Genomic DNA, 27296 nt, shown 5'->3' on the forward strand with positions numbered 1-27296 from the left:
ATCTAAATAGTTTACTATATCAAATGTCATTTGTCGAAACATGACCAAGAAAGCGACTGCATTTGTAACACGCTGGTAAACTCCCTCTTTACACTGCTCGGGTCATTTACCTATACCGTTTTCTTCTCGTCTCTAGTTTCACCATTTAAAGAATCAGCTTCTTGGATCCTATACTCGGCTAAGGACTTGAAACTAAATCCATGGAATTCTCGGCGAGGTGTAAGGAAAAAAAAACATCTTAAAAATGAGCATCTATCTAAGTATTTAACAAACTGCACAGACAAAAAACTACAAAAGTATGTGAATTAAACTTGTTTGCATCCGTTTACAGTCCTTTGTATGCTTATCAGATAATGCAATTCGGAAAATTGTTCCATTGATATAAACGCCATGCAATTCTGTGTCATTTGGTCTCTGATAGAGAGTTGTCTCGATGCCAATCATATTAGCACATCTTCTTATTTCATGCTGAATCTGCTCGGTCAAGTACTTTATGATATACTAGAAACTGATTGCTGGGTCTTCAACCTGTACAGGAATTGAAAGGATTTGATTTAAATTTCATAGTCACTCTGTTTTTCATCTAGTCTTTGAATCCACAATATTCGATAATTGTAATTTAACTAAAATCCTTCTTTTCCTGTTTTTATTGATTTATGTTTGAACTTTCGACTTGTATGGTTATATTTACAATACTGTGTATTCCTCAAAGGGAGTCGTTAATACATAATTCAGTTGAACACTGTGACAGCTATTAATTTATGTAATATTTTGTCATTTTTTTCTAGGGTAATGTTTTAAGAAATTTAATAGCATTTTGCTTACTTTGGAGTTCGTGCGATTCTATCGGGTTTTTACATTAGATTGTATTCTGGTCGATTTGAAATCGGTAAACTACTGTCAATGTCGCTTCAAATAAATTCTATGTCTCTCACAATAATCCTTACAAATAAACTCTTCAATGATCTTAGGATAAAAAAAATGTACGACAGACGCGCATTTCGTCTCCAAAATGTGACGATCGAAACCACAAAGTTAATAGGGCCATATCAAATACGAAGTTTAAGTGCATTTCGGACTCAAAATTTGGAAAGGTTGTATTAAATACAGCTAAGGTAATCTATTTCTTGGTAGAATAGCCTTAGCGTCTCTGAAAAATTCAGTTTGCAATCTGTTAATTTACGATTATGACCATATAAACAAGAATCCATGTCAATACAGAAGTTCTGACATTAAGCTAGTACTCCTTGTCAATATATATTGTTTTTTTTTATTTTATTGATATTTTTATGGCATCTTATTTAACAACTTAAACTATCATATTGTGACATGTCTTGAAGTAGTATAGATTTTCAATAAAACAATACAAGCCAGAACACATCAAAGGGTCTAAAGATTTTTTAACTTTATTTTGGTATCCAAATACTGAACTCAGAATTTTCTTGTTTATGCTCTATACTTAAACAAATTAACCAATTAACGTAGAACACGGGTAGACTAGTACGTTTGTTTTTGGTGGTAATTCGTTTTGACAAAGCTTTAATAGTTCATTGTTATTATTCATCCTCTCTTGCTTGTGCACACCCCTGTTATGTTGGAGTATGGCTTGCATTTGTTGTGTAGTTTAAATTTTGATTGTTTTGGTTGTTAAATTCATCTTTATTGTATCAAATCAATTACAACAAAATACAAATTATATTAGACATAATTTTCATGTATTTATTAATATTCAAATTCAATGTGCCTGTTCAAAAAGGTGACTGTCTGAAATCCATCGCAGTGTAAATTCTCCTACGTGAAGCAATGGTAAATGTTTATCATTTGAACTTATTTCATATTTCCCTTTGATGAATTCATCGTTTGCTCTCTGTCCATTATATAGAATACTGATAGTTCGGTTTTTAGTAAAACTATTTGCTTGTAATGCAACTGTATTATTCCCTGCACAAAATCCTCTGAAAACGAAATTTCCATAATAGCTGTCATTGCCTGTTCCTTTTATTTCTCCGTTATCTGGTTGTGAAAGAATGTCAATATACAATTCATTGTTCCCTTCATATAAATCTCGATGACCTCTCCATTGGCCTGCTTTAGCACCGACATATTTCTACAATTATTCAAAAAACTTAAAATTCGTGTGTCTGGTCTGGAAAAACAGGACCTTTTAAAACAAAATCTGGTAACGAGGAGGTAAAAACCAAAGTCGTAATAGTCAACGAAAAGAAGGGGGACAAATCAGTAAAAATGTATTAACTGTTTATTGATCTAAAACTATCATTATGATGTTTTTCTTTTATTTGTGTATAATTTCATGTTGTCGAAAAACGAAAAAAGGCACTCAACCGAAGAAAATATTAACAAAAATACCGTCCTCGAAAAAGGGGGAGGTTCATAAAACCATACTATCAAATCAAATCCCCGACTATATCAACCAACAGAACGAATGGAAGACAAAGTTCTGTCACATACCTGACTTGGTACAGGTATTTTATCAAGAAAATTGAATGATAAACCTGGTTTCACAGCCATACTCGCTAAACCTCCCACTTGTATATGACGTGTGTTTTTAGTTCCGTTATATTAACAAAATCGGGTGGGGAAAAACACTTCCTATAAACGTGAAGAAGGTTGGTTTTTTTTGGCGCTATGTGTAGAATGTGGTTTACTTGTGTGAAGAGAAGAGAAGTCTTTTCTTTTCTTTTTTTTAGATTTCAACACATCTTTTGGATTGTTACTTGATCGGTTTTTATGTGTCCACATTGGTTCACACCGTCCGTAAAGTATGTAGATGCATATAACTATTTGATAAGCATAGTTTTAATAAAAATAGAAATTATTTGGAAGGAGCTTTTCTTTAGCACGAAGAAATAATGTCTCTTTCATTGCAGTCTTTCTTTATCTTGAGTACAAGATGCAAGGTGTCGCTAACAGAACAAAAATCGGATTTTTTGAATTTAAGAAGGGAATTGGGAATGGGCCAAAGAGCAAATAAACCACAGACTAAATATCAGAAAACAGCACAGAGCCAGCAATAGGTCTTCAACACAGCCACAAAACCCGCATCTGGATGCCGGCTTCAACTAACCACTGAACAAAAAAGCGTACTAGTTCTAAGAAAATAGACAACACATTAAACTTCGAAACATTTAAATGCCCCCCAAAAAAACATATTTAAGTCGTACAAAGGCCAGAGGTTCCAAAATATGTTTCTCAGTGTCATCCGTAAGTCCATGAATTTTTGAAAGGAAGGTAATCCTACTGTTATTGAAAAAATAAAATAACAAAAATACCGATTTCCGAGGAAAATTTAATAAAAACATCAAACGAATGTAAATAAGTGCTTCTTAATTTTATTGCTTCTAGTAAAGGACATTATTTTCTATTTGGCAAGATAAACTACCCCGAACGAGCTAGTATTACTGCAGTGCCTATCAAAAGTAACAACAACTATAAACATTGACATGCTATGAGTGTACTAAGAAAATATAAATATCAATACATAGTGATTGCTAACACCGGTTCCATTTCAATTTGACTCACCTTTTCTTTCTTTTTTGAAATTTCTAGGATGCTGTTCATGTTTAAGAAAAGTATTCCTGCAAATGAACAGAAACACTAGAGAAAATGCTAGATAGCTTATATTTTGTTTTTTTTCTTAGTGAACTCGCTTGTTTCCTCTCCGACTCTTTATGGCGTCTTTACACTAAATCCATTGGATGTTGGATGTGAACTGATTGACAATTTAGTCTTAGATGCATGATTTTTTATTTGTTGTTAGTGGTTTTAAACTAGCTGTCAGTGACTGCGAGTAATCTCAGATCTGTACTTAGTGTCTATTTGTTGTTGGGATGTACAAGTATCCGGCCACGTCCACTTGTATTTGTAGTAATTGTATTTTTATCCATCTGATGAGTCAAGCCTTTTTCAACGGATTTTTATAGTTCGTTCTTATGTTGTACTGTTATACCACTGTCCCATGTTAGGGGAGGGTTGGGATCCCGCTAACATGTTTAACCCCGTCACATTCTGTATGTATGTGCCTGTCCCATGTCAGGAGCTTGTAATTCAGTGGTTGTCGTTTGTGTATGTGTTACATATTTGTTTTTCGTTCATTTTTTGTGCATAAATAAGGCCGTTAGTTTTCTCGTGTGAATTGTTTTACATTGTCATTTCGGGGCCTTTTATAGCTGCTTATGGAGAGTTGTCTCATTGACAGTCATGTCGCATCTTCTTTTTTATATATCAATGAGGTGCCATAATAAGACACACGGGAACATTCCATTTGTCAGATATTGAAATGGATTGCCATAACACAAAAGGATAATGAAGGGTAAAGATAAGTTTTTCATGTCAAAATTTAATGTTAAACAGCTTACTATCTTTTAAAAAAAAATCTTATCTGCTAATAATAGATAAATTGTTAAATACTATATCTGGAGCTCTATATGAGTGGCCACGATTAGGAGGTATTTGTATTTGGTCGCTACCTCATTAATCATATATCACAAACTTACTTCTGTTCATAAACAAACACCCTTTTTAAAAAACATTTGTACAGTTTCAGTTTTAAGTAAAACAAAGTCGGGAATATTTAATCACAAAAATTTAGCTTTTTTTTAATATATTATTTACCTGGTAAAAGAACACACTGTTGATTCTGTTTTGATTATCCTTACGTGTACAGTTTAGGCTGATATGAAAACCATTTATTTACATGGAAAATCATACAATGAAAAATGTCTTGCATTTTAAATCATAAAATGTCATGTTAATTAAAATCTGAATGCATAAATCTATTGTAATTCTTTATGAGTACATTCTATGATGCGTCAATGATAGATATTCAACTAATAAACTATATGATCAGATTGATAGTAATTATGACTCTTTATTAGACGGTGGTACTAGAGCGAATAATACCCGTTACAATGAAATTTCATCGCTTTAATCAGAAATACGGGACTGGATAAAATCGGCTGTATGTCAACTAAAACAAATTATATACTTGACCGAGTTGATGACACGATACGTCAAAAATAAATTGTTTTATATTTGTGAATAAATAAAGAAAATCAAATATTGTAAACATATCGTAGGTAAATGTTAAATATCTTATTCATAAGTTCAAGTACAAATATCGCAATTTCGTGTAATAACATCGCAGTTCTACGTTCCGGTGCAAATGTCGCAATATACAAATATCGTAAATAAATTCATGTATATTCATTGTATGAACCAATTTCAGGTATACAAACACAAACTTTTGAAGTGAAATTCGTCAGAATTACAAATAACAGTTTACAAAACACAACACAAAAACTAACGACTGGACAACAAGAATCCAACCAAAATCCGGAGTTGATTTGACGAGCCTCAAAAGAGTAAACAGATTCTGCTTCACTAGTAACACCCTTCGTGTTGCTATACAGTAAGTACAAACCAGTGAAAAGTCTAATTCGGTAAGTCACCTTCGAAGAAAAGCGGACATGATTGAGATTTTGTCAGATACTAAGAGTCCAGTGACCACCCATGAACCGTGATATATAATTATGCAGCGGCTACAATTTATAGGAAACATCCGAGGTCAAAATTGGTAGTTTCTATTGACCTACACAAACATAATACTGTAAAGAAACACTACAAAGAGTTTTAGATATTACAAAGTTTAATGAAATAAACAATTGTCAAGTGCTGTGTTCTCTATCAAGTCTTTCTTTATACAAACCAAAATACGAGTTTCGCTGTTGTTGGTGCTTTCCTATGGAACCGACATATCTGATTTTTTTATCTGAATTTTCCATCAGTTAGCCTGTATATTCACTATATATATACAGATCAGAGCATTTATTATACATTCTCCGTAAAAGTTATTTCTCATTTAATAGATATGTTCTTACTGCTTTTCATTCAAAGTTGACTTTTCAGGTTTTACCTCTATACTCTCTGTACATGGTTTGTATAATTTGGCAGCAAATAATAAAAATACTATTCCAATAATTTTAACACATATCCACCAAGTCATTAGACTGGTCACTAAGTCATATTTTCGATAAATCCAACAGGAACCCTTTTTACCACAGGTATCTTGCCACAAGTCACACGTACTATCAATGATGGCACCCAAAAACATAGGTCCAGGCGTAGTACCTGAAATAAGAAAAGTTTTAAATAAAAACATGTGATTAAGCCATTTACAATGTGAAACAAGATACATATTTTGACTTTATCATTTGAGTATTTTATCCGAATAAAACTGGTATTATAAAACTAGAGGCTCTCAAGAGCCTGTGTCGCTCACCTTTGTCTATGTGCATATTAAACAATGGACACAGATAAATTCATGACATAATTGTGTGTTGGTGATGTGTTTATAGATCTTACTTTACTGAACATTCTTGTTGCTACAATTATCTCTATCTATAATGAACTTGGCCCAGTAATTACAGTGGAAAATATTTTCTAAAAATTTACAAAAATGCTTTGGTTTTTTGGGTTATAAGCCAAAAACTGCATTTTACCCCTATGTTCTATTTTTAGCCATGGTGGCCATCTTGGTTTGTTGGCCAGGTCATTGGACACATTTTTTAAACTAAAAACCCTAATGATGACTGTGGCCAAGTATGGATTAATTTGGCCCTGTAGTTTCAGAGAAGAAGATTTTTGTAAAAGATAACTAAGATTTACGAAAAATGGTTAAAAATTGACTATAAAGGCCATTACTCCTAAAGGGGTCAACTGACCATTTCGGTCACGTTGACTTATTTGTAAATCTTACTTTGCTGAACATAGTTGCTGTTTAAGTTTATCTCTATCTATAATAATATTCAAGATAATAACCAAAAACAAAAAAATTCCTTAAAATTACCAATTCAGGGGCAGCAACCCAACAACGGGTTGTCCGATTCATCTGAAAATTTCAGGGCACATAGATGTTGACCTGATAAATAATTTTACCACCATGTCAGATTTGCTCTAAATGCTTTAGTTTTAGAGTTTTAGAGTTATAAGCCAAACCCTACATTTTACCCCTATGTTCTATTTTTAGCCATGGCGGCCATCTTGGTTGGCTGGCAGGGTCACGCCACACATTTATAAAACTAGATACCCCAATGATGATTATGGCCAAGTTTGGATTAATTTGGCCCAGTAGTTTCAGAGAAGAAGGTTTTTGTAAAAGATTACTAAGATTTACGAACTCGAGGCTCTCAAGAGCCTGTGTCGCTCACCTTGGTCTATGTGCATATTAAACAATGGACAAAGATAAATTCATGACAAAATTGTGTTTTGGTGATCATGATGTGTTTGTAGATCTTACTTTACTGGACATTCTTCTTGCTACAATTATCTCTATCTATAATGAACTTGGCCCAGTATTTACAGTGGAAAATATATTCTAAAAATTTACAAAAATTTATGAAAATTGTTAAAAAATTACTATAAAGGGCAATAACTCCTTAAAGGGGTAAACTGACAACTTTGGTCATGATAGCTTATTTGTAGACCTTACTTTGCTGAACATTATTGCTGTTTACAGTTTATCTCTATCTATTATAATATTCAAGATAATAACCAAAAACTGCAAAATTTCCTTAAAACTACTAATTCTTGGGCAGCAACCCAACAACAGGTTGTCTGTTTTGTCTGAAAATTTAAGGGCAGATAGATCTTGACCTAATAAATTATTTTACCCCATGTCAGATTTGCTCAAAATTATTTGGTTTTAGAGTTATAAGCCAAAATCTCCATTTTACCCCTATGTTCTATTTTTAGCCATGGTGGCCATCTTGGTTAGTTGGCAGGGTCACGCCACAGCTTTTTAAAACTACATACCCCAATGATGATTGTGGCCAAGTTTGATTAAATTTGGCCCAGTAGTTTCAGAGGAGAAGATTTTTGTAAAAGAATACTAAAATTTTAGAAAAATGGTTAAAAAATGACTATAAAGGGTAATAACTCCTTCATGGGTTAACTGACAAATTTGGTCATCTTGACTTATTTGTAGATCTTACTTTGCTGAACATTATTGTTGTTTACAGTTTATCACTATCTATTATAATCTTCAAGATAATAACCAAAAACTGCAAAATTTCCTTAAAATTACTAATTCTGGGCAGCAACCCAACAACAGGTTGTCTGTTTTGTCTGAAAATTTCAGGGCAGATAGATCTTGACCTGATAAATAAATTTACCCTGGTCAGATTTGCTCTAAATGCTTTGGTTTTAGAGTTATAAGCCAAAATCTACATTTTACCCCTATGTTCTATTTTTAGCCATGGCGGCCATCTTGGTTGGTTGGCAGGGTCTCGCCACACATTTTTAGAACTAAATACCCTGATGATGATTGTGGCCAAGTTTGGATTAATTTGGCCCAGTAGTTTTAGAGGAGAAGATTTTTGTAAAAGATTACCAAGATTTACGCAAAATGGTTAAAAATTGACTATAAAGGGCAATAACTCCTAAAGGGGTCAACTGACCATTTCGGTCGTGTTGACTTATTTGTAAATCTTACTCTGCTGAACATTATAGCTGTTTACAGTTTATCTCTATCTATAATAATATTCAAGATAATAACCAAAAACAGTAAAATTTCCTTAAAATTACCAATTTAGGGGCAGCAACCCAACAACGGGTTGTCCGATTCATCTGAAATTTCAGGGCAGATAGATCTTGCCCTAATAAACAATTTACCTCTGTCAGATTTGCTCTAAATGCTTTGGTTTTTGAGTTATAAGTCAAAAACTGCATTTTACCCCTATGTTCTATTTTTAGCCATGGCGGCCATCTTGGTTGGTTTGGCGGGTCACCGGACACAATTTTTAAACTACATACCCCAATGATGATTATGGCAAAGTTTGGTTAAATTTGGCCCAGTAGTTTCAGAGGAGAAGATTTTTGTAAAAGTTAACGACGACAGACGACGACGACGACGACGGACGACAACTAAGACGGACGACAACGGACGCCGGACGCCAAGTGATGAGAAAAGCTCACTTGGCCCTTTGGGCCAGGTGAGCTAAAAATTGTTAAAAATTGACTATAAAGGGCAATAACTCCTAAAGGGAGATACAGTTTATCTCTATCTATAATAATATTCAAGATAATAAACAAAAACAGTAAAATTTCCTTAAAATTACCAATTTCGGGGCAGCAACCCAACAACGGGCCAGGTGAGCTGCAAATATACACCGACCAATATTAATGGACTGATATGTTCAAATTGTTCAAATGTATGTATGTTTTTAAATCCAAAGTACAAACCTAGTAAACGAGCTGCTAAGCATTGTATAGCAAAAGCAAACGATCGTTGTTTTTGTGAAACACATCTGGAAAATAAAAAGTATAATACAAAAATGAATTTCATATAAAAACCCATCTTCGCTATCCAATGGTTACGACGTGGTCCCTTTTACTCCATCGTAGACCTTGGCTAGCAAAGATGTTAAAAACCATTTGAAACAATGATAAAAGATACAGTGTTTCTTTCTCTAGTGATTGCATTCCATATAAATAAAAGAAAATGCGGGATAGCATTAACTTGAAAACCAATTAATCAAAGGAGACAACAACCTTAAACAGGAAAATCACTAAATTAAAAAAAAATAACGCTAGACAGAAAAGAAGAACGCTCTAACTAAAGCCTCACAAAAAGTCTAAAAGCGGAAGATTTTAACTGGGACTAATATACTGTTAGTATACTATTAGTATAATAGTCCAAGATTTTAAGGACAATTTATCATTTTATAAACAATGAGAGGAATACACTTAACATCTACTAGTATTACAAAAAATATAAATTATAACAAGCAGATTTATTCTTCAACCAGAAATCTCTGTATTTTAAATATTAAAGATAAGTAGAATGGTTTAACCTTTATGATATTTGTGTATCTGCTTGAAAAGTTTATTTAGTAATGAAAATATTTCATTGTACATGTTCAACATTTATCATTCATTTGTTTATTTCTTAATTTGTGTGAATTAACATTGTTGTACAGTAAATGTTCATAACTTCACTTTCATACCTCAACAAAACTGCCCGACTGTATTGGTATCACTTATATTTGTATTCATATAACCAAAAAGTTGAAAATAGAATAATTTTGCAATACCTTTTCATATTGAATACTATAACTTTTTAGATAATAAGACATATAAAGTAGATGTTCATAATATCCACTTGAAATCTTATCAGATGACTCTTTGAAGCATGCTCACGAAGGTTCTTTTGTTGGAATCATTTTCATACTGGTCAAAACTGTATTTTGCTTTGACCAGCTTTGTAGGAGATATTATCAAAAAATTGATAAAAAATAACACAGAAGTTTACTTTCTAGGTCATCTAGCCCTAAGCATCAAGTCAGGCACTGTCATTACTAAAAACAATTAAATGTCTTCTAATCTGAGAAACAATTTCTACATCTAAACGAAATATTTTACTTGTGATACTGACGATCCACCACAAAGTAATATAAATAGAACCATACAAAAAGTAAGCAAATACATGTTCTCAGATACCATATTCCTATATAAAAAAAATCACATCATGAAAAAATGAACCTATTATGTGTTCCTCTCATAGCTAGAAAATGTATCCAAAATCAAAGATGTGGCACATATTCTATCATAATAATTTGGTAATTAATGCTATTAGTGTCTCTTCCATGCCCGTCTTGAACATAAACATGAATATTAAATAAACAACACTCCTAATGCGAGGTTGGTTGTCATTGTGAAACACAGTTAATAATATAGAACCCTATAGGAAAAACATAGAACTCCTTTTGTCATATAAAACAGTCTCACACATCTAAGCATAATATCCACATTGATCTGTGTCCACACTTGTTTAGTAATGAAAATATTTTATTTTTTGTACATTAGTTGAAATCCGAGACATCATTGTAAGAGTTAACATACAGAACGAGCTGAGATCCATTATAAAACTTCACAACAACGTTCCAACTGATACCGGTATTAGCTTTGTCTGTTGAGTTTTTATATATAAAATATTTTCTTTAGTGGGTTCGTTTAAATCCTTTTTTTTAGAAATTTTCTTACTTTTTCCTGTATCAATTTTAGGATTCCTTTCCTTGATTGGCATTAAACTTATACAGCTGTAAGATTTAGGGAAAAGGGAAGAAAGCTATTTATTTTGAGTCACTATTTAAAAGGCCATAGTAACTGTTACTAGATAAAGAAAAGTTGGATATGGTAACTTGAGTTTTCTTCGCTTAATTGAAATGAAATTCATATTCCGATGGAAAAGGAGAAAGAAGACAATTGATTTTGGCAGCAATCGATCAAAGGCTAGGGTGTTATTACTTTTTTGTTGTTTGGAGAAAAGTGGTTTCTGAATGGTAACCTGAATATTACCTGGTTCTTTGGAATGTGATGTATACAGATGGAAAGACAAAGGGAAAGGAAAGAATCCTATTGATTTTGGAATCAACATGTTGAAGATCAGGGTAATATAATTTAAAAATTGCGTGCTTAGAACTATGGTGGTTATCCTCTGCAGAGATTTAGTAAACGGTGTCTGAATTGTTGTGTGTTCTCTTTTGTTCATGCCATATACCTTTCTATAAATACCTGAATGTCGTTGTTACTATCGGTGACATCGTGGCAAAGGTAAACCATAACAGAAAGAACAGTAACCCACAAAACACATAAAACCAGTTACAGTCCTCAGAACAGTTACCAGACACTGCCACAACTACGTTCTTATTTGCACTGATACAGCTACAATCAGCATAGCTCTGAAATATAAATATCAGTTCAAACTTATAAAGACATACCCTTTGGAAGTGTAACGTTTTTCGGACGCCATCAGCGCACGATTTGATCGACCGTTATATGGAATATCCGTTTCACATATGACAACGGATTTCTTTCAATTGTCATAAACCGCCTCCCGTCTTTTTTCTTGTATGACATCGCCGAATTTGTACTTGTATGAGCAACACCACATAAAAGTGCATATTTCTAGTGTATGGGGATTGTGTCCGTTCGTTCCTTTGTTTTGCTCGTCCGTTCACACTTTAAGTTTTGTGATATTTTATTCTGGTAGTCATAAAATGTGACAAATAGCAAAAATTTGTAATGCTCATGAAAAATGTAAGGTTTACAATACTAAAATTATCATTGGATAAATTCCTATCAAATAAAAACACAGAATAAGTCACAATCACTTACCTGTCAACTGTCACTATTTGCGGGGGTTTTCCCCCATGAAAGCTCCCAATGGAAATTTTGAAAGACCAATTTTGTCCATAATTTGAAACAAAACACTTAATTATACAATTGCTTTAGGCTTTTAGAAGTATGCAGAAGCCAAAAAACAACATTAAAATATATTTGAAGGTCCCCTTGGTGTTTTTAGGACTATAAGAGCCCTGTTGCACATAAAAAAACCATTGGTTATTTTGAAAAGTTGGCAGGTATGCAATTATACATGCATACTTTTTTTTCAAATTGCATAAAGCATTTTAAAAGAGCCTTATGTATCCAACTCTTATCTTTAAAAAAAAACACCACTAACAAGCTTTTGATTCTGAACAAAACATTTCGCCATTTTGAATTCCCCCTCTCCCTCCATTCCCCCCCAAAAAAATCAATAAAAAATCTATAAATCAATAAACATATGATACAGTACTAAAATGGCAGACATTGAATATACGTTAAAATTGAGAATGGACATGAGAAATGTGTCAAAGAGACAACAATCCCACCATAGAGCAGACAACAGCAGTTGCACATATTTTTGAGTCTCAATTCTTTTGCAGTTAAAGCGTTATATTATAAATATGTTCGGAGACAGCAACTGTATTACCGATATAATCTATGACAGATCCAGGAAGTTGGGGATTGAGGCCTCCATTTCAAAGTAAGAATCCTACCTTCGTACCATTTAGTAGTACAGTGTCTGTACAACCAGCATGACAAGGTGAGAAGTAAACAGTTTTGTTGAGGTCACATATTGGTTCATACCCAGCTGTTGTGCAATGACAGTGTAAATTACAGCTAGAAACAAGGTCAATCTTTTCGCCACTAAAACATTAATACAATCATAGTTAATATTTGGTTAATAACTGGCTACATTTGAACATTTATAATTTGGATGAAAGGGAATGATGATTTAAACTTTTAAATTTGCAAGAAAGACGCATATAATTCTGCAGGAATTGTGGTTGAATATGAAAAGTTATATATTGTGAAGATCATTGTTGACGGCATCTGTTTTCGGAGTACAAAGACGCATATTGTCTAAAATGTTCATCGTATTAATACTTAACTAATATTTTTTTCTCAGGGGGTCTTTAGACCACACGGTTTACGGTAACACTTATTATTTTTATTAACATTAAACAATGCCTGTCAATGGTTCTGCTTTGAAAAAAGGTTATTTATATTTGTATTAGTGGTTTTGATTTGCCATATATTGTATATATATCGTTGTAACAATTTAACTGACCATTGTTAATATTCAAAGCAATCTTAAGACAGTTAACATATTAAGTTCAATATTTGCCTCTTTTACATCTTATGATGTTAATACTTGCAGTCTATAGCTAGTCGATATTCCAGCGACTGGCTGGCTCGGACATGTCATCAGAAACGACGGAGCAAGTACGGCAGCAAAACACATGCACACACAACAAAAGTAAATTATTCCTCGTAGTCGTAGTTTAAGTTTCTTTACCATGTATCCACCGAACACCATTCCACCTCCGGCTCCAGGAATGCTTATAGCACCTGTATAATAAACATGATGTACATTGGAGATCTCTTGCTTGATTATCCTGATCATCATTGCAATGATATGAAGTGTAGTGAAGTTATGCTAAAAGGTGTACTAACGAGCGAATTTAAACAGTTTTCTAAGTGCTCAGAGAACTTATGATACGATTAATCCTGACTACAACACCTGTTGTGGAAATCACCGTTAAGTTAGAAAACTAAATGTCTAGAAAGTTATTAAAAATAGGAGAATATAAGACTTCGGCGAACATAAACTTTACTTTCCCTTAATTTCTATTTAGTTGGTTCTACTACATTTAATGATTTAAGTGACACTACAGAGTAACTTCTCTTTTTTTTTTTTTGTTAACTTTTTGAATTTAAATGCATAACTCTTTACTTTCTATAGTAACATTTACGATATTTCGTGTAACAACTACCTTACACAAAATGATTAAACTGATATTACCGATGACAGTTCCAGCTGTAGCCAGGTCAATATTAAATAGTTGTTGTGCAATTTTCGAACCAAAGGTTGTCACACCACTAACCAACAATGTTTCACACACACTACTCAGAGTGACCAGAATGAACGTTGGATTCTTTGCCTGGAATACACAATTAAATGAATAAATCTAAACAATTACCCGCTCTGATAAACTAAACATTAAGTTATGTCATTTATGAAACTGTTTAATGCCATCTTGCCTGAGTACCCACGAGTTTCATTCGGAATTTTAGCAAAATTTCACACTTTAACTTTCAAATTCTTCCTACATTTGCAATAGTATTAAAACATTTGAATTATCCATCCTTTAAACAAGTATCCCCAGTATCACTTTAGTATGGATAGAGGGAACTAATTTGATTTAGGGTTTTGATTGCCATATAGGACCATAATTAAGGTGTCCTTTAATTTTTATACACGACCGCTATGCGAAGGGAACATTACGTGTAACCATTGTCCGTCCGTCCCGTTCGTCGTGTACATCACCAAAACTGATTTCCTTTCTCTAACTTTAGTTTGCCTTAACCAAATGTTACACGATGCTTTTCACCACAAAACAGACCAGGTTCCAAATTGGGTGGCGTCACTTTTACTGTTCATGTTATGGCCCTGTGTAAACATACTAATTGCGGATGTTTTTTGTTTCTGCTCTATGATTTTAGTTTGTTTCACTCAAATGTTATGAAACTTATTCAAAATGCTTGTAATCATTGTCAAACGGTCTGGACTATATGAATCCTGTATCTGTTTGTGAATTTGCCCCGTGTTTATTTACATCCGAGAGCACCTGTGCCCCATAGATATATTCTCCAATAATTTTCATCGAAACATCGTTAGGTAATTTTTGTTGATTGCACCTTTACTAGAGGAGTTATACAGTTATACAATCATATAACACGTATCTTAATATGTTTATTTAATAATCGGCATATATGGAGCATACTTACCAAAAGTTGAATCGATTTGGGGAAATCTTTCAATTTCTTCCCAAATGACGGTTGTGCAGTTATTTCTTCAGAATTATTGTCATAAGCTTCAGACTTTCTTTCTTTTTGTAGCTCCTTGTAACCTTAAAAAGACAGTTTTGGAGGGAAGTTACAAAACAACCCAAACATGATACCTCGAGGATCAACGACTGTGTCGTAAACATTAAATCTTTCCAGAATATAATATAATCTTAATTACTATCTAATACAGCAAGTTCTACGTCGTTTTGTGATCAAGTTGTTCCGATATTGATATATTGTTTATCAAATTTAAAATCTATCTTATTTCTTTAATTACCTAGAATTTATCTATTTTATTACTTTAATTACCTGGAAGTCGACGGGGATAACCATGAATGGGAAATGAAATCAAGATAAAGGCCGGCACAGCGATAACAATTCCAATCCACCACGCTCCTACCCACTGTGGATCTGATGGTGTCAGAGGTATACTTAAAGAAAAATCACAAGGATGTGGATAAAAAAACACATAATAATGAAATTGCGTGTTACACAAGATGGAATAACTTATCAGGTACAATCGAAACTCAAGTTTGGAAAACTAAAATAAATAGCATTTGACACAGGGCATAATCAGAACAGCCTAAACCGTCTAATGTAAAATATGTCGTACATATTTTCAATATGATAGATCGTTTAAACTTATTATTTTCTAGTGTGTTTCGTATATCTAATAACCGAAGGAAGAAATGAGAAATAAAAAAGACGATTAAGTTGTTGCATTACATAGTGGATAGAGAGTTTAACTTTTGTTAGGGGAATCAATCCACACACGTATTGTGGATTAAGACTTAAATTTATAATAGAAAAAGCAATTGCAAGTTTGGTCATCAATAACAACAATTAGTCAGTACTTACGTTGTAACATCCAAAGTATTAGCATCAACAAATATATTGAGAAGGTTTCCACCAACCACAAAACCTACTGCTGAACCGATTGATCCTGATGCGAAGATTACACCTAAAATAAACATCAGTTAACTAGGTATGCCTTAAAACAGTAACGTTTAAAATAGAAAAAATGTTTCGAAAAAGAAACGAAACAGAATCTGTGTCGCAAAACACGTAAAACGATGTGCGTCGTTGTTATAATCCTATATTTGAAACTTACGCTTATGTTACAACGGTCGGTCTTTGGCATTCAAATGGAATAAAGCTGGTAGAGAAAGCAATCTTAAAATATCATTTTTTCATTATCAATAAAGGAATAACGTGTACAAATTTTTAGCTGACTGAATTTACCTTAAAACTTTCTTGTATTTGCACTATATTAATGATACGTTTATGCTACAGTTTTATCCATTTTTTTTACCGGTTCATTCTGGCTATTCCTACATTTTGAATTTTATAGGTAAAATAGTATAATTTCATGTAGGAGTTCCCAGAATTTTTGTGTAAACAATGGGATTATGTAGGATTATGTTGTAACAACACTAAACTAATGAGATCTAATGAATTAAGGTAAATCCAGGTAATTCTTGTAGAAAATAAAGAAAAAGAATAATTTATATCACAATCTTTTATTTCATTTAATAATTTCATAGCACAGTTTATGTAAATAGTATTCAAAAGCACAATATGAATTTATAGCTATAATGACATGCACAAGTATTTGCAATTATTTACAATAATATATATAAGTAAATGATATCATTTGAAATATCAATGTTAAATCAGTCTTTAAACCAAAGCACTAAATTTTGAGTTACACTAAACAAAGCACCAAAAGTATACTAAATTGACATTATTCATAGCACTCACATAGTAATACATTGAACATGATTGAACATATAAAAGAATAGAAAGTCTTAATCAATGTGCAGGAGATGAGAAGCAGCATCTCCATACTCCACTGGAGTAAGTTCATCATTCTGTAATCTTATCTTCAGTGTTTGGAGTCTGTCATCAATTTCCCTGTACTTCCTCTTTCTTGGGATACGTTTCCCGCCAGCTCTGTACTGGATCAATGTTAGAGCATGGAAGGCTTCTTCTTGTCTGAAGACTGAAGTTGTTGCATTTCTGATGGCTATTTCATAGTCGAGGAACATCTTGGCTGGTCGAAGAAGGATGTTGTATTGGTTACATAAATCTTTAATAATAGTAAGTAGCATTGTGTACATCTGCTGATCTTTACCGGGTAGGAAGCAGTAAACCAGTGGAAACATAGTACCATCAACTTTGGCGTGGAATGTGTACAGCTGGTAGAACAGTGTTGGACAAACATAGAATGGTGTCTGCTGCTGCTAGATGATATAGGTTCTCTTGGGTACTGAATACAAGCATTCGCCCATTGGTGTTATCATCTGCAAGTAGGAAGGGTTGACCAGTAGTAGTTTGAGCCCATTCACCATCTACTGTGATATCTTCTACTGTTGTTGGTAGTGCTGGTATTAGTTTATGTCTCTCGTTGTAAGGCTGGTCTTTGCATGGTGTGTGTTCTACTAGTTGGCGTGTGTCATCATTCCATTCCCGCTCTCGTAGTTTTACCAATTCTTCTTCATAGACAGTTGGTATTGCAGTGAGTTCATCTTTACAACGAGATTTCATACGTTGTAATACATCGTCTACTCTGAGTTGCATTCTGTCTGAGGGATGGTTGTGATTAGCATCCACTTTGGTTGGTATGTTGTTGTGTGTGTTGACAGTAGCAGGGTAGTTACGGGTAGAGCATTTCCAATAACATCTGTCTCCACGTCTTGACTTTATCTGGAACTTGTAGTTATTGTGTACTAAGTTCTGGTTGCCTAATCTATTTGTTGTAAACTTGATATCTAACTGTGCATTTTCCATGATGAACTGAGAATGATTATTACAGGAAAAATCTGGCTACTTATAGTAATGCTTAATTGTTTGGTAGAGCTTGTGGTGTTCAGTTAAGACACTGAGCACAAGTTAATAGTGTTCAAAGCTAATCAAAGTTCATAGTCATTTGGCTTCGCTTAATCTATTAGGCCAATTAATACACTTATCTGATTATGATAATTAAGTACTTTTGATATTATATTCATTTTTTTAAAATCATAATTTGTTAAAATAATGAAATTATTAAATTCTTTGAGAATTTTTCTGAAGTTGAAAATGTGGGTAACTATTTATTTTCTTTTTAAATGTGTTTTTTTTTTTTTTTAGACTTTCCAGACTTTTAAATGCTTTTACTACTTTTTCATTCATTTTATTTTTATTTTTCCAGTGCTTTTACTTCCTTTTCTTTCAATTAGTTTTATTTTTTAGAAATTCTATGGTATTAAAATACTTAAAATTATTACTTTATGCATGTTTTCAAACAAAAAAGTCTCATTATTACATATAAAAAATAATTTTTATTTAATTTCCACAGGTAAATTTACCTTTGACCAAATTAGACACTAATGACTAAAACAACAAATTTTGCAATAAAAACATGTATTGTTCTTCCACTAATCCCCCATGTAGGAATAGCCAGAATAGTAAAATACAAAATGTAGGAATAGCCAGAAGACACCTTTTTTACCAACAAGTAATTCTCACAGTTCTTACCGAGCTATTTTAACAATTCTATATGCTATAATCATTTATTCTACACAAAGTCAATAGGACCCCATACCAACTAGCTTAAGCTATTGTTGCTTTACAAGTATTTTAATATCCTGAAAATTTAGACAATAAGCTTACAAGGTCATTTTAAAATGACTTTATATGCTACATGCACAAACTTGTATGTTTTATGTGAACTTACCGGTATAAAATGAAGTTAATTTTTGTTTACAGTTTTCATCTAAGTAGGTAAGGCCTATGGTATATACAGGAACAGCCCCAATACCAAGAAACATTTGTCCCACGATAAACATGGCGTAATAAGTTTTGTAGTTGTCTTTGATATCCATAGATGTAGACGAACATGATGCTCCAGTTGTATTTTTCTGATTACAAACATTGTCTGTGTTGTTATATGAATCTAACAAAAGAGAAGCACATTTTATTATGTAGCAATATGGTGTATGACTTTATCGTTTAATTGATTCTTAGATTTGTTTGCGTTCTGACAGTTATATCATTTGTCTTTATTGATATGCGCTGGACTCCAATCTTTGTAGGCTAGATTTTTTTAATTTTCCTTCCGACGGTCGATGGTTCTTTCTGGGTACTCCAGCTTCCTCTACCAATAAAAAAATGACCGCCACGAAATAGCACAATAGCGTTTAAAGTGGTGTTAAACACCAATTAATTAATCAATCAGTTCTTATTAATATGTGTTCGCATAACTGATGTTTTGTTCGATAAAAGAAGGTTACATCTGAGCTATTCCATTATTAACGGGTCGAAATATTTGTATGGAAAAGAACAACTTCAATCTCTTCAGAAGGTGTCTTTAGCAAACATGTCATGAAGATACAATCTACTCTTTCCATATCTGTAATACTAATACATTTGTATATAGCTGTACCTTCCTTTTATTTAAGTGTGTATGAGAATTTAGGAATTTGACATTGTTTATGATTTTTTTTGCAAATTGGTACACGGAATCAGGAAACAATGCTCCTTTATTTCGATTCATGATTCTAGTTACATCTCACATTTCCTGTCATTCCCACGAAATAAATTTCTGTCTTGTATTTTGGGAAAGCGGTTTTGTGTATCTCATAAAAAAAAGACGACACAAAAAGTAATACAATCAGACACATTTAAAAACAGTTTTGAACATGTCGTAATCATTTAAACAGAAGAATCATATATAATACTAAAAAATCATGATATTACATGGCTGTACCAATTCTAAGAGTTAGTACTAGTGGGTAATGATCCGCGCCTCATATATCACAAAATATTCCAAATTGTTCCCATCCAACTCCTAATCTAGATATATTCCTTATTACCCTAGATTTTGCTCCTGTGTGTCATGTCCATTTCAAATTATATCAAAATTGTTTATTAGGTTGAAAACTGTTCATATTCCCACCATAAACAATATGTACTAGTAGTCTTAATGGTTGACAAGAACATTTAGTGCCCTAGAACAATATAGATTTTTTTCGATGGTGGTTATACATTTGTACCCCGTCCCCTGATATCGTAAATGATTAACATATCAAAAACTGTTCAGAACCCGACCACTGAAATAATTATATTCTAAACTACCAGGACAAGACATTTTAAGAGCACCGGCATTTTTCCCCCTCTGTGGTGAGGTTTTGGGGGGATAGGCATTCTACAACCTCTCATATAATAAATTGTTAGATATATTGAAATTAGTTATGGTTCCCACCAATTACACATATATTTCCTTAGATGCCACGACATTATACATTGTTATTTGGAGAAGACCTTAGAATACGATTGTTGGACATTTTTTTTTACTGTGATAACTTCTAAACATGAAGGGAAGACATAGCTTTTTGACCACTAAAACAGATCCACTATATGTCTTTAAATATCATTTATTTGTTATTAGTCTAAATTAGTCTCATAGTCTACCTGAAACTGTGTAGGCATAACGTCCTCCTATGAACTGTGGCAGAGAAAACAAGAGACTTCCAAAAGCCAGCAAAGAAATTCCTACTCCCATTATTCTAGGTTTGTGACGTCTCTCTCCAAAATAACCCACAAAAATCAAAATCACAAAAGCTCCGAAATCGTTTGCGCTTGAAATCAGACCCGATTTAGAACTTGACAGGTCATATCGTTTCTCCAAAGCAGGAATTATAACACTTATCACACCATACACCATGAATCCATCGACGAAATTGATAACACACTGCCAAAAGACGAACCATCGTATAGAATTCATCCACTGTAGACAGCTAGAGGAAGACAGTACAATGTAATAGAAATAGAAACATTTAATAAGAGTTTGAAATCATGATTCCATAATAATTAAAACCGAAGAATAATATATAATACAGCAAAACGTGATTTTGCATACGGTTTAGTTACGTACTTAGAGTTGGAAGCAATGTTAGGATGCATCGTTTCTGATATTAAAGAACCATGTCCTATTAATTTTTGTACCGTTTCGCCGTTCAGATGTGTTACATGTGTAGCAGAATCTGCTTTCCCTTCCGGAGCACCTGGCATCAAGTATTGCTTAGTGTTTAGTTTTTTTCTATGTTGTGTTTGTAGACTTGTTTGTCATTTGATCGTTTTTCGTTGTTTACCGTGGTATCGTCAGTCTATTCGACTTATGTGTTTGACTACGCCGTTGTTATCTTCCGCCTATCTTTTAGAGTTATAAAAATGTTCTATTCATTGCTGTACCGTTTTTAAGATCTAGAGGAACACTGTTCTATACATGGCTTTATCGTTCATGATTTTTATGGCTGTAACGTTAAAGGAACAACGTTGCACATACATGCATATAGAAAATAAGGAGATGAGGTATATGGTTTTCAATGAGACAACTGCTAGCATCTTCTAACCTGGGACAGTGGTGTAACTGTACAACATAAGAACAAACTATAGAAATCAGATGAAAAGGTTAACTCTTCAGATCGTTACAAAACAGAAAACATTTAACGAAAATACATTTCCCACAACAACAAAAAAAGACACGAAGTAAAGATCTTCTAGTTCAAAGCCAATAACAACTAATAAAACAATCATGTATCTTAGACTAAAACATCAATTAGTTCACATCCAACAGCCAAGGAATTTGGTGTAAAAATGTAATTAACAGTCGGGTCAGGGACAAACATATCCTTGTCGATTACATCGTTTGATGTGTTTGATCTTTTGATTTTGCCATTCGATTAGGGCTTTCCGTTTTGAATTTTTCTCGGAGTTCGGTATTTTTGTGAATTTACTTTCTTTGTGCACTGCCAAAATATTTGTATCGATAAAAAAATAATTGTAGTACCGTGAGTGTGCATATGTGTATGATAATGTTTTAATTTACTGGTACAAAATAAATATTTGTGTTCAGTTTCTTCGAGTTAGGAAAATGATTTCATAATGCATAGCGGTACCGTTCTTATATTTGTTTTATTCATAACTGTACAATTTCTAAATGTTATTTCATCGTTACAAATTCCTTAAATAAGAATAACGAGATGCGATTGCTTATAAGCCAATTGTAAATCTGAGACCAAAAGGACGAGGTAATAAAAAACTGTAAGTCGCCGTACATCATTCAACAATAGGCAAACCCATGTCATTCGGTCAGTTATGAAAAGGTTACGGTATCGAGAGGATTTATATTTTAGACTATAAACGACCATCACTGAATTACAGACTTGACTTGAGACAGGCATATAAACATTGTGACGGGTAAAACATGTTTGAAAGTGGTCAATCCTGCTCTTATCTAGAATATCAGTGTAACAGTACGAAATAAGAACAAACTATAAAAATGAAAAAGGCTTTATTCTTATTAGATTGGCAGAAAATACACAAGACAAACAAACATGCAATACCGATCTAATGGTACTCGCAGCTACTAAAAAGCTACTTCATATCAAATTTTAATTTATAGATAAAACAAGTTTTTCCAGTCTAAAAAATCAATCCAGTGGATTTAGTGTCAAGCCTCACAGCAGTCTAAGAGAAGAGTATTTTTGACTGCCTTTCGTCGAATTGGACTCAAAATCTCCTGCGTATATCAATCACTTGATAGTTGGAGCATTCAAAGCAAGAGATGTGTTACCATTCCGATTAACAGTAATGGCGTAATTATAAGACATTGTCTCTTTTGCACCATTTTTTTTCTTTCTAAAATTGCCCTTTACCAAGTCAGGAAAATTACCATTGTTATGTTATTGTTCGTTTCTGTGTGTGTGCTACATTTTAGTGTTGTGTTTCTGTTGTGTTGTGGTTCTCTTACATTTGATACGGTTCCCTCAGTTTTAGTTTGTAACCCGGATTTGTTTTTTCTCTATCGATTTATGAATTTCGAACAGCGGTATACTACCGTTGCCTTTTTTTTGTTTACTATTCCTATTGCACATGAATTCAGCAGTTATTCCGATATTAGTTGAAAGCCTTACTTATAACATAGCATGCCAAGTGGCATCTTAATTGAACAAATTTAATCATGGTATCTATGATGAGTTTATTTACAACCAATTGGTTGGTGACACTGCTGGTGGAGTTTTAATTCCCAGAGGGTATCACCAGCCCAGTAGTCAGCACTTCTGTGTTGGCTTGAGTTATCATTGATATGGTCATTTTTTTTAAATGAACTGTTTACAAAACTTTGAATTTTTGAAATATCAAGGCTTTTTTACCTCAGGAATAGATGACCTTGACTGTATTTGCCAAAACTATTAGGAATTTTGGTCATCAATGCTGTTCAACTTCGTCTTTATTTGGCCTTTTTGCCTTTTTTGGATTCGAGCGTCACTGATGAGTCTTTTGTAGACGAAACGCGCGTCTTGCGTAAATACAAGACAATTCTTATCATATATGAAAGCTTTGCTTTGACATTGACATTGCTCGTTACTATTTCAAATGAATTTAGTAGTAATTGTTATCCAGTACGTTTGCATGACAGGCGGATCATGCAAAGGAGGAGATGTGTACCATATCAATTCTTATGAGTTGTTGATGGAACAAGATATTCTATATTGCTCATTCTTATGTTAACTATTCTTATTGCACATTCGTTTGTTTACTATTCTTATTGCACGTTATTTTATTTACTTTTCTTATTTCACAATCATTTGTTTACTATTCGTATTGTACATGAATAAAGCAGTAATTTTACCCCTAGGTTTAAGTCTTACTTTACTATTCAGGAGATTTACATACCTTGGTTTAAACTTTCCATATCCATAACGCTCATCTTCTTTCTTGTTGCGAGTCATTTCAATAACAATGTTTTTGTCTAATTATGTTATGCAAATTAGTTGTTTTTCGTTAAATAATCCAACTTCATAAAACGGAAATGTTTATTGTGATTGGAGGGAAGTGTGTGGGATATAAACGTTAACAATTTGGATGATGGGTGGACGATGATAAGTTATACTGACATAAGATAAAGATAAGAAGTGTGTCTTTTGTTGTAATTGCATTCAAGTATCTTAATCGTTTATAATCGTTTTAAAATTATGTAAGAGCTAGAACAAAGCCGAATATCTTTATCAATTTGCAAGTGTAATGATGTTAAGTCTGATTTGGTCATCAAGATAGGATATAGGCGTATTCCAGGGTATATAATATTGGTTCACCTTAAACCACATTATCATTGTTTTGTAAACTATTTAAACATTTACGAACAAAAATACTCCAAACACAAAAAGATCGATGTACATTGAGAAGAAACTGCTTAAATGCAATTGATAACCATTGGGATATGAAATAGGCACAGGGAGAAAAATCTAAACACAAGTACCAACCATTCTTCTTTATATTCTTTTTTCTGGGGGTGGGGGGAGGGGTAGGGGGTGGTTTTGTCCAAATATTCTTATCCATTCAAGTTTTGATAAGCAACACATGGGTTTTTTTTATCTATCATGAACTGTAGTACGACGCTAGATTAAAACTGACGAGGAAAGGTAACACACGGCCACCGAAAGCTTTATCATTTGTGAAGCCCATGGTGGTCGTGTGGTCTAGCGGGACGGCTACAGTGCAGGCGATTTGGTGTCACGATATCTCAGTCGCATGGGTTCGAATCCCGGCGAGGGAAGAACAAAAAAATTGCGAAAGCAAATTTACAGATCTAACATTGTTGGGTTGATGTTAAGACGAGTTGTATATATATGTAGTGGTTCGAATCCCGGCGAGGGAAGAACAAAACATTTGCGAAAGCAAATTTACAGATCTAACATTGTTGGGTTGATGTTTAGACGAGTTGTACATCAACCTAACAATGTTAGATCTGTAAATTTGATTTCGCAAATTTTTTGTTCTTCCCTCGCCGGGATTCGAACCCATGCTACTATATATATATATAGTGGTTGAGAATCCGCCTTGATTATATCAAGTAAAAAAAGCTACAAGATATCTATTGACCCATGCCCTTTTATACCAAATATTAAAAACATTGCTTATAAATTACATTTACGAATAGATGAAAAGTAGTTTCGGAAAGTTCAAACATGGTTGATCGAAGTGTAAACCAAGGTAAAAAATTCTAATTGACCAATCCGTTTCAAGTATTTATAGATATGCAAATCATTTAAAAATTATAATTATGTTACTTATAAAGCTCTACAAACAGGGTTCGATTAAGTATTTTTGAAAGCGGTCGTTATAGAAATTATATACCTGAGACTACTATAACCACTAAATTACAGTCACTAACATACATAATGTGGCGGGGTTAAACATATAAGCGGGATCCCAATTAGCCCTCCCCCTAACCTGGGACAGTGGTATGACAGTAAAACATAATAAGAACGAGCTATAAAAATCCTTTGAAAAAGGCTTAACTCATCAGATGGACAAAAATACAAGTGGACGTGGCTTGGTACTTGTACATCCCAACAACAACAAAAAACAGTAGGAACAGATCTGAGGTCTACTGGACAAAGTGAAAAAAATAATTATTATTTTAGACTTTCATTGTCATGCTTGTCCCAGTATAAGGATAAATAAATATGCATTTTGATATACATGTGTTTTTATATGCATTTGAAAGACTGGATTGCAGAAATTCACAAACATGCTCAGTCTGGATGACAGTTCAATGAAAAAATACACACAAGTAACCACAAATCTTGATATATATCAAAGGAATAACCACTTTTAGCAATACTAATATAAAAAAAGGAGATTTTGATATATATTTTGATAATGATCACAAATCAGACAACTATTGAAGTTAAATGAAGTTCAATGATTTGGATGTAAAAAGTAAAATCATAAAAATACTGAACTTACAGGAAAATCAATTCGGAAAGTCCATAATCACATGGCAAAATCAAATAACAAAACGTATCAAAAACGAATGGAAAAGAACTGTCATATTCCTGACTTGGTACAGGCATTTTCAAATGTAGAAAATGGTGGATTAAACCTGTTTCTATAGTGCTAACTCTCTCACTTTAATGACAGTCTCATCAAATTCCGTTATATTTACATTGATGCGTTAAATAAACAGACACAATAAATAAAATAGTCAAAATATGGGTACATCAGTCATCATCGTATAACAATTTTAAAAGGAACAATTTAACAGAACACAAAAACATCTACTATCTACGAACACATTCATTGATTCATTAATCCACCGTAATTACCTATATAGCTACAACGAGAAAAATTCTACTGTGCTTCAAAAGTCCCTAACATGAAAAATATAAAGCAATTCAGTAGAGAAAACGGAAGACGTCTACGGCTTAACTAAGCAATTTACAAAAAAAATTTAGTATGACACACATGAACCGAACCCAACCATGCACTGAAATACGGTAAACTCACTTGGGACAGGCACATAAAAAAAACTATCATGGGACATAGATGTAAAGACACAACATCAGAATAAACTTAAAACAAGTTGTAAAGTGTTTATTTCTGTATAATCAGACTGACTACATGAAATATTCGCCATTGACAGCAGTTGTGAAACGCATTTAAATTGACAGAAAGAGTGACATCATCATATATGCTATCATGTTTAACATTCTTGTTTAGATCTGACATTGCTCATTTATACAATCATACTTTTCTAGTATCAGTGACTTGAAAAACGACTAACCAAAGACAAATTACGACAACCCAAATGTTAAATCTATATGACTGTATATAAGCACACATGTCTCTAAATGACAATCAGTAAAAAAGCTATCGTCTATAGTTATTCCGATCCCTTCTTAACCTCTCATGATATCTAAAGACGACAAAACAACAAACATCATAATATAGCATAGTGGTATATATATTTATTATCTAGACTAATAAAAAACAAGCTATACTACTTCCATTATATAATTGCTAAAACTACATGACAACATATAAAAAATGTAACAATATAATCAATAAATGTATCTATGTTTTGGCTTTCTCGGGGGCTACTCACTTTATAAAAAATCTACCTAATCTAAACAATAATTTGAAACATTATTCTAAAAATAAACTATTAACTATAGGATGCGGTGGATACCTGCAACATTGTTTCGGCTGCGGTGGAT

At 33.1% G+C, this 27296-nt stretch overlaps 1 protein-coding gene across 3 annotated transcripts; it reads right to left on the reverse strand.

Moving 5' to 3' along the window:
- Positions 1-1638: 1638 nt before the first annotated feature.
- Positions 1639-24116, reverse strand: LOC139514532 (solute carrier organic anion transporter family member 4A1-like). Of its 3 annotated transcripts, XM_071303894.1 has the most exons (14): positions 23971-24116; positions 20704-21029; positions 18968-19186; positions 16111-16213; positions 15562-15683; positions 15193-15314; positions 14207-14345; positions 13560-13752; positions 12897-13047; positions 11590-11756; positions 9259-9323; positions 5898-6147; positions 3541-3596; positions 1639-2107 (listed from the first exon to the last, which is right to left on the reverse strand). In XM_071303894.1, exons 1-14 carry the CDS (start codon positions 24024-24026, stop codon positions 2091-2093), a joined length of 1986 nt encoding a protein of 661 aa, XP_071159995.1. In that variant the 5' UTR covers positions 24027-24116; the 3' UTR covers positions 1639-2090. The 3 variants fall into 3 exon arrangements, with proteins under 3 accessions (XP_071159995.1, XP_071159993.1, XP_071159996.1); XM_071303892.1 differs by lacking the exon at positions 3541-3596; XM_071303895.1 differs by lacking the exons at positions 3541-3596; positions 20704-21029 and having other exon boundaries at positions 23971-24106.
- Between the last annotated feature and the right edge of the window lie 3180 nt (positions 24117-27296).

This window comes from Mytilus edulis, chromosome 3 (genome assembly GCF_963676685.1).
Source record: "Mytilus edulis chromosome 3, xbMytEdul2.2, whole genome shotgun sequence".
Lineage (NCBI taxonomy): Eukaryota > Metazoa > Mollusca > Bivalvia > Mytilida > Mytilidae > Mytilus > Mytilus edulis.

Coding starts and splice junctions, on each gene's coding strand:
- LOC139514532 (XM_071303892.1), bottom strand. CDS start 24,026: ATGACTCGCAACAAGAAAGAAGATGAGCGTTATGGATATGGAAAGTTT. Junction 14,346..15,192: donor CCAAATCGATTCAACTTTTG/GTAAGTATGCTC, acceptor TGTGTATTCCAG/GCAAAGAATCCAACGTTCAT. Junction 6,148..9,258: donor CTTAGCAGCTCGTTTACTAG/GTTTGTACTTTG, acceptor TTCTTATTTCAG/GTACTACGCCTGGACCTATG.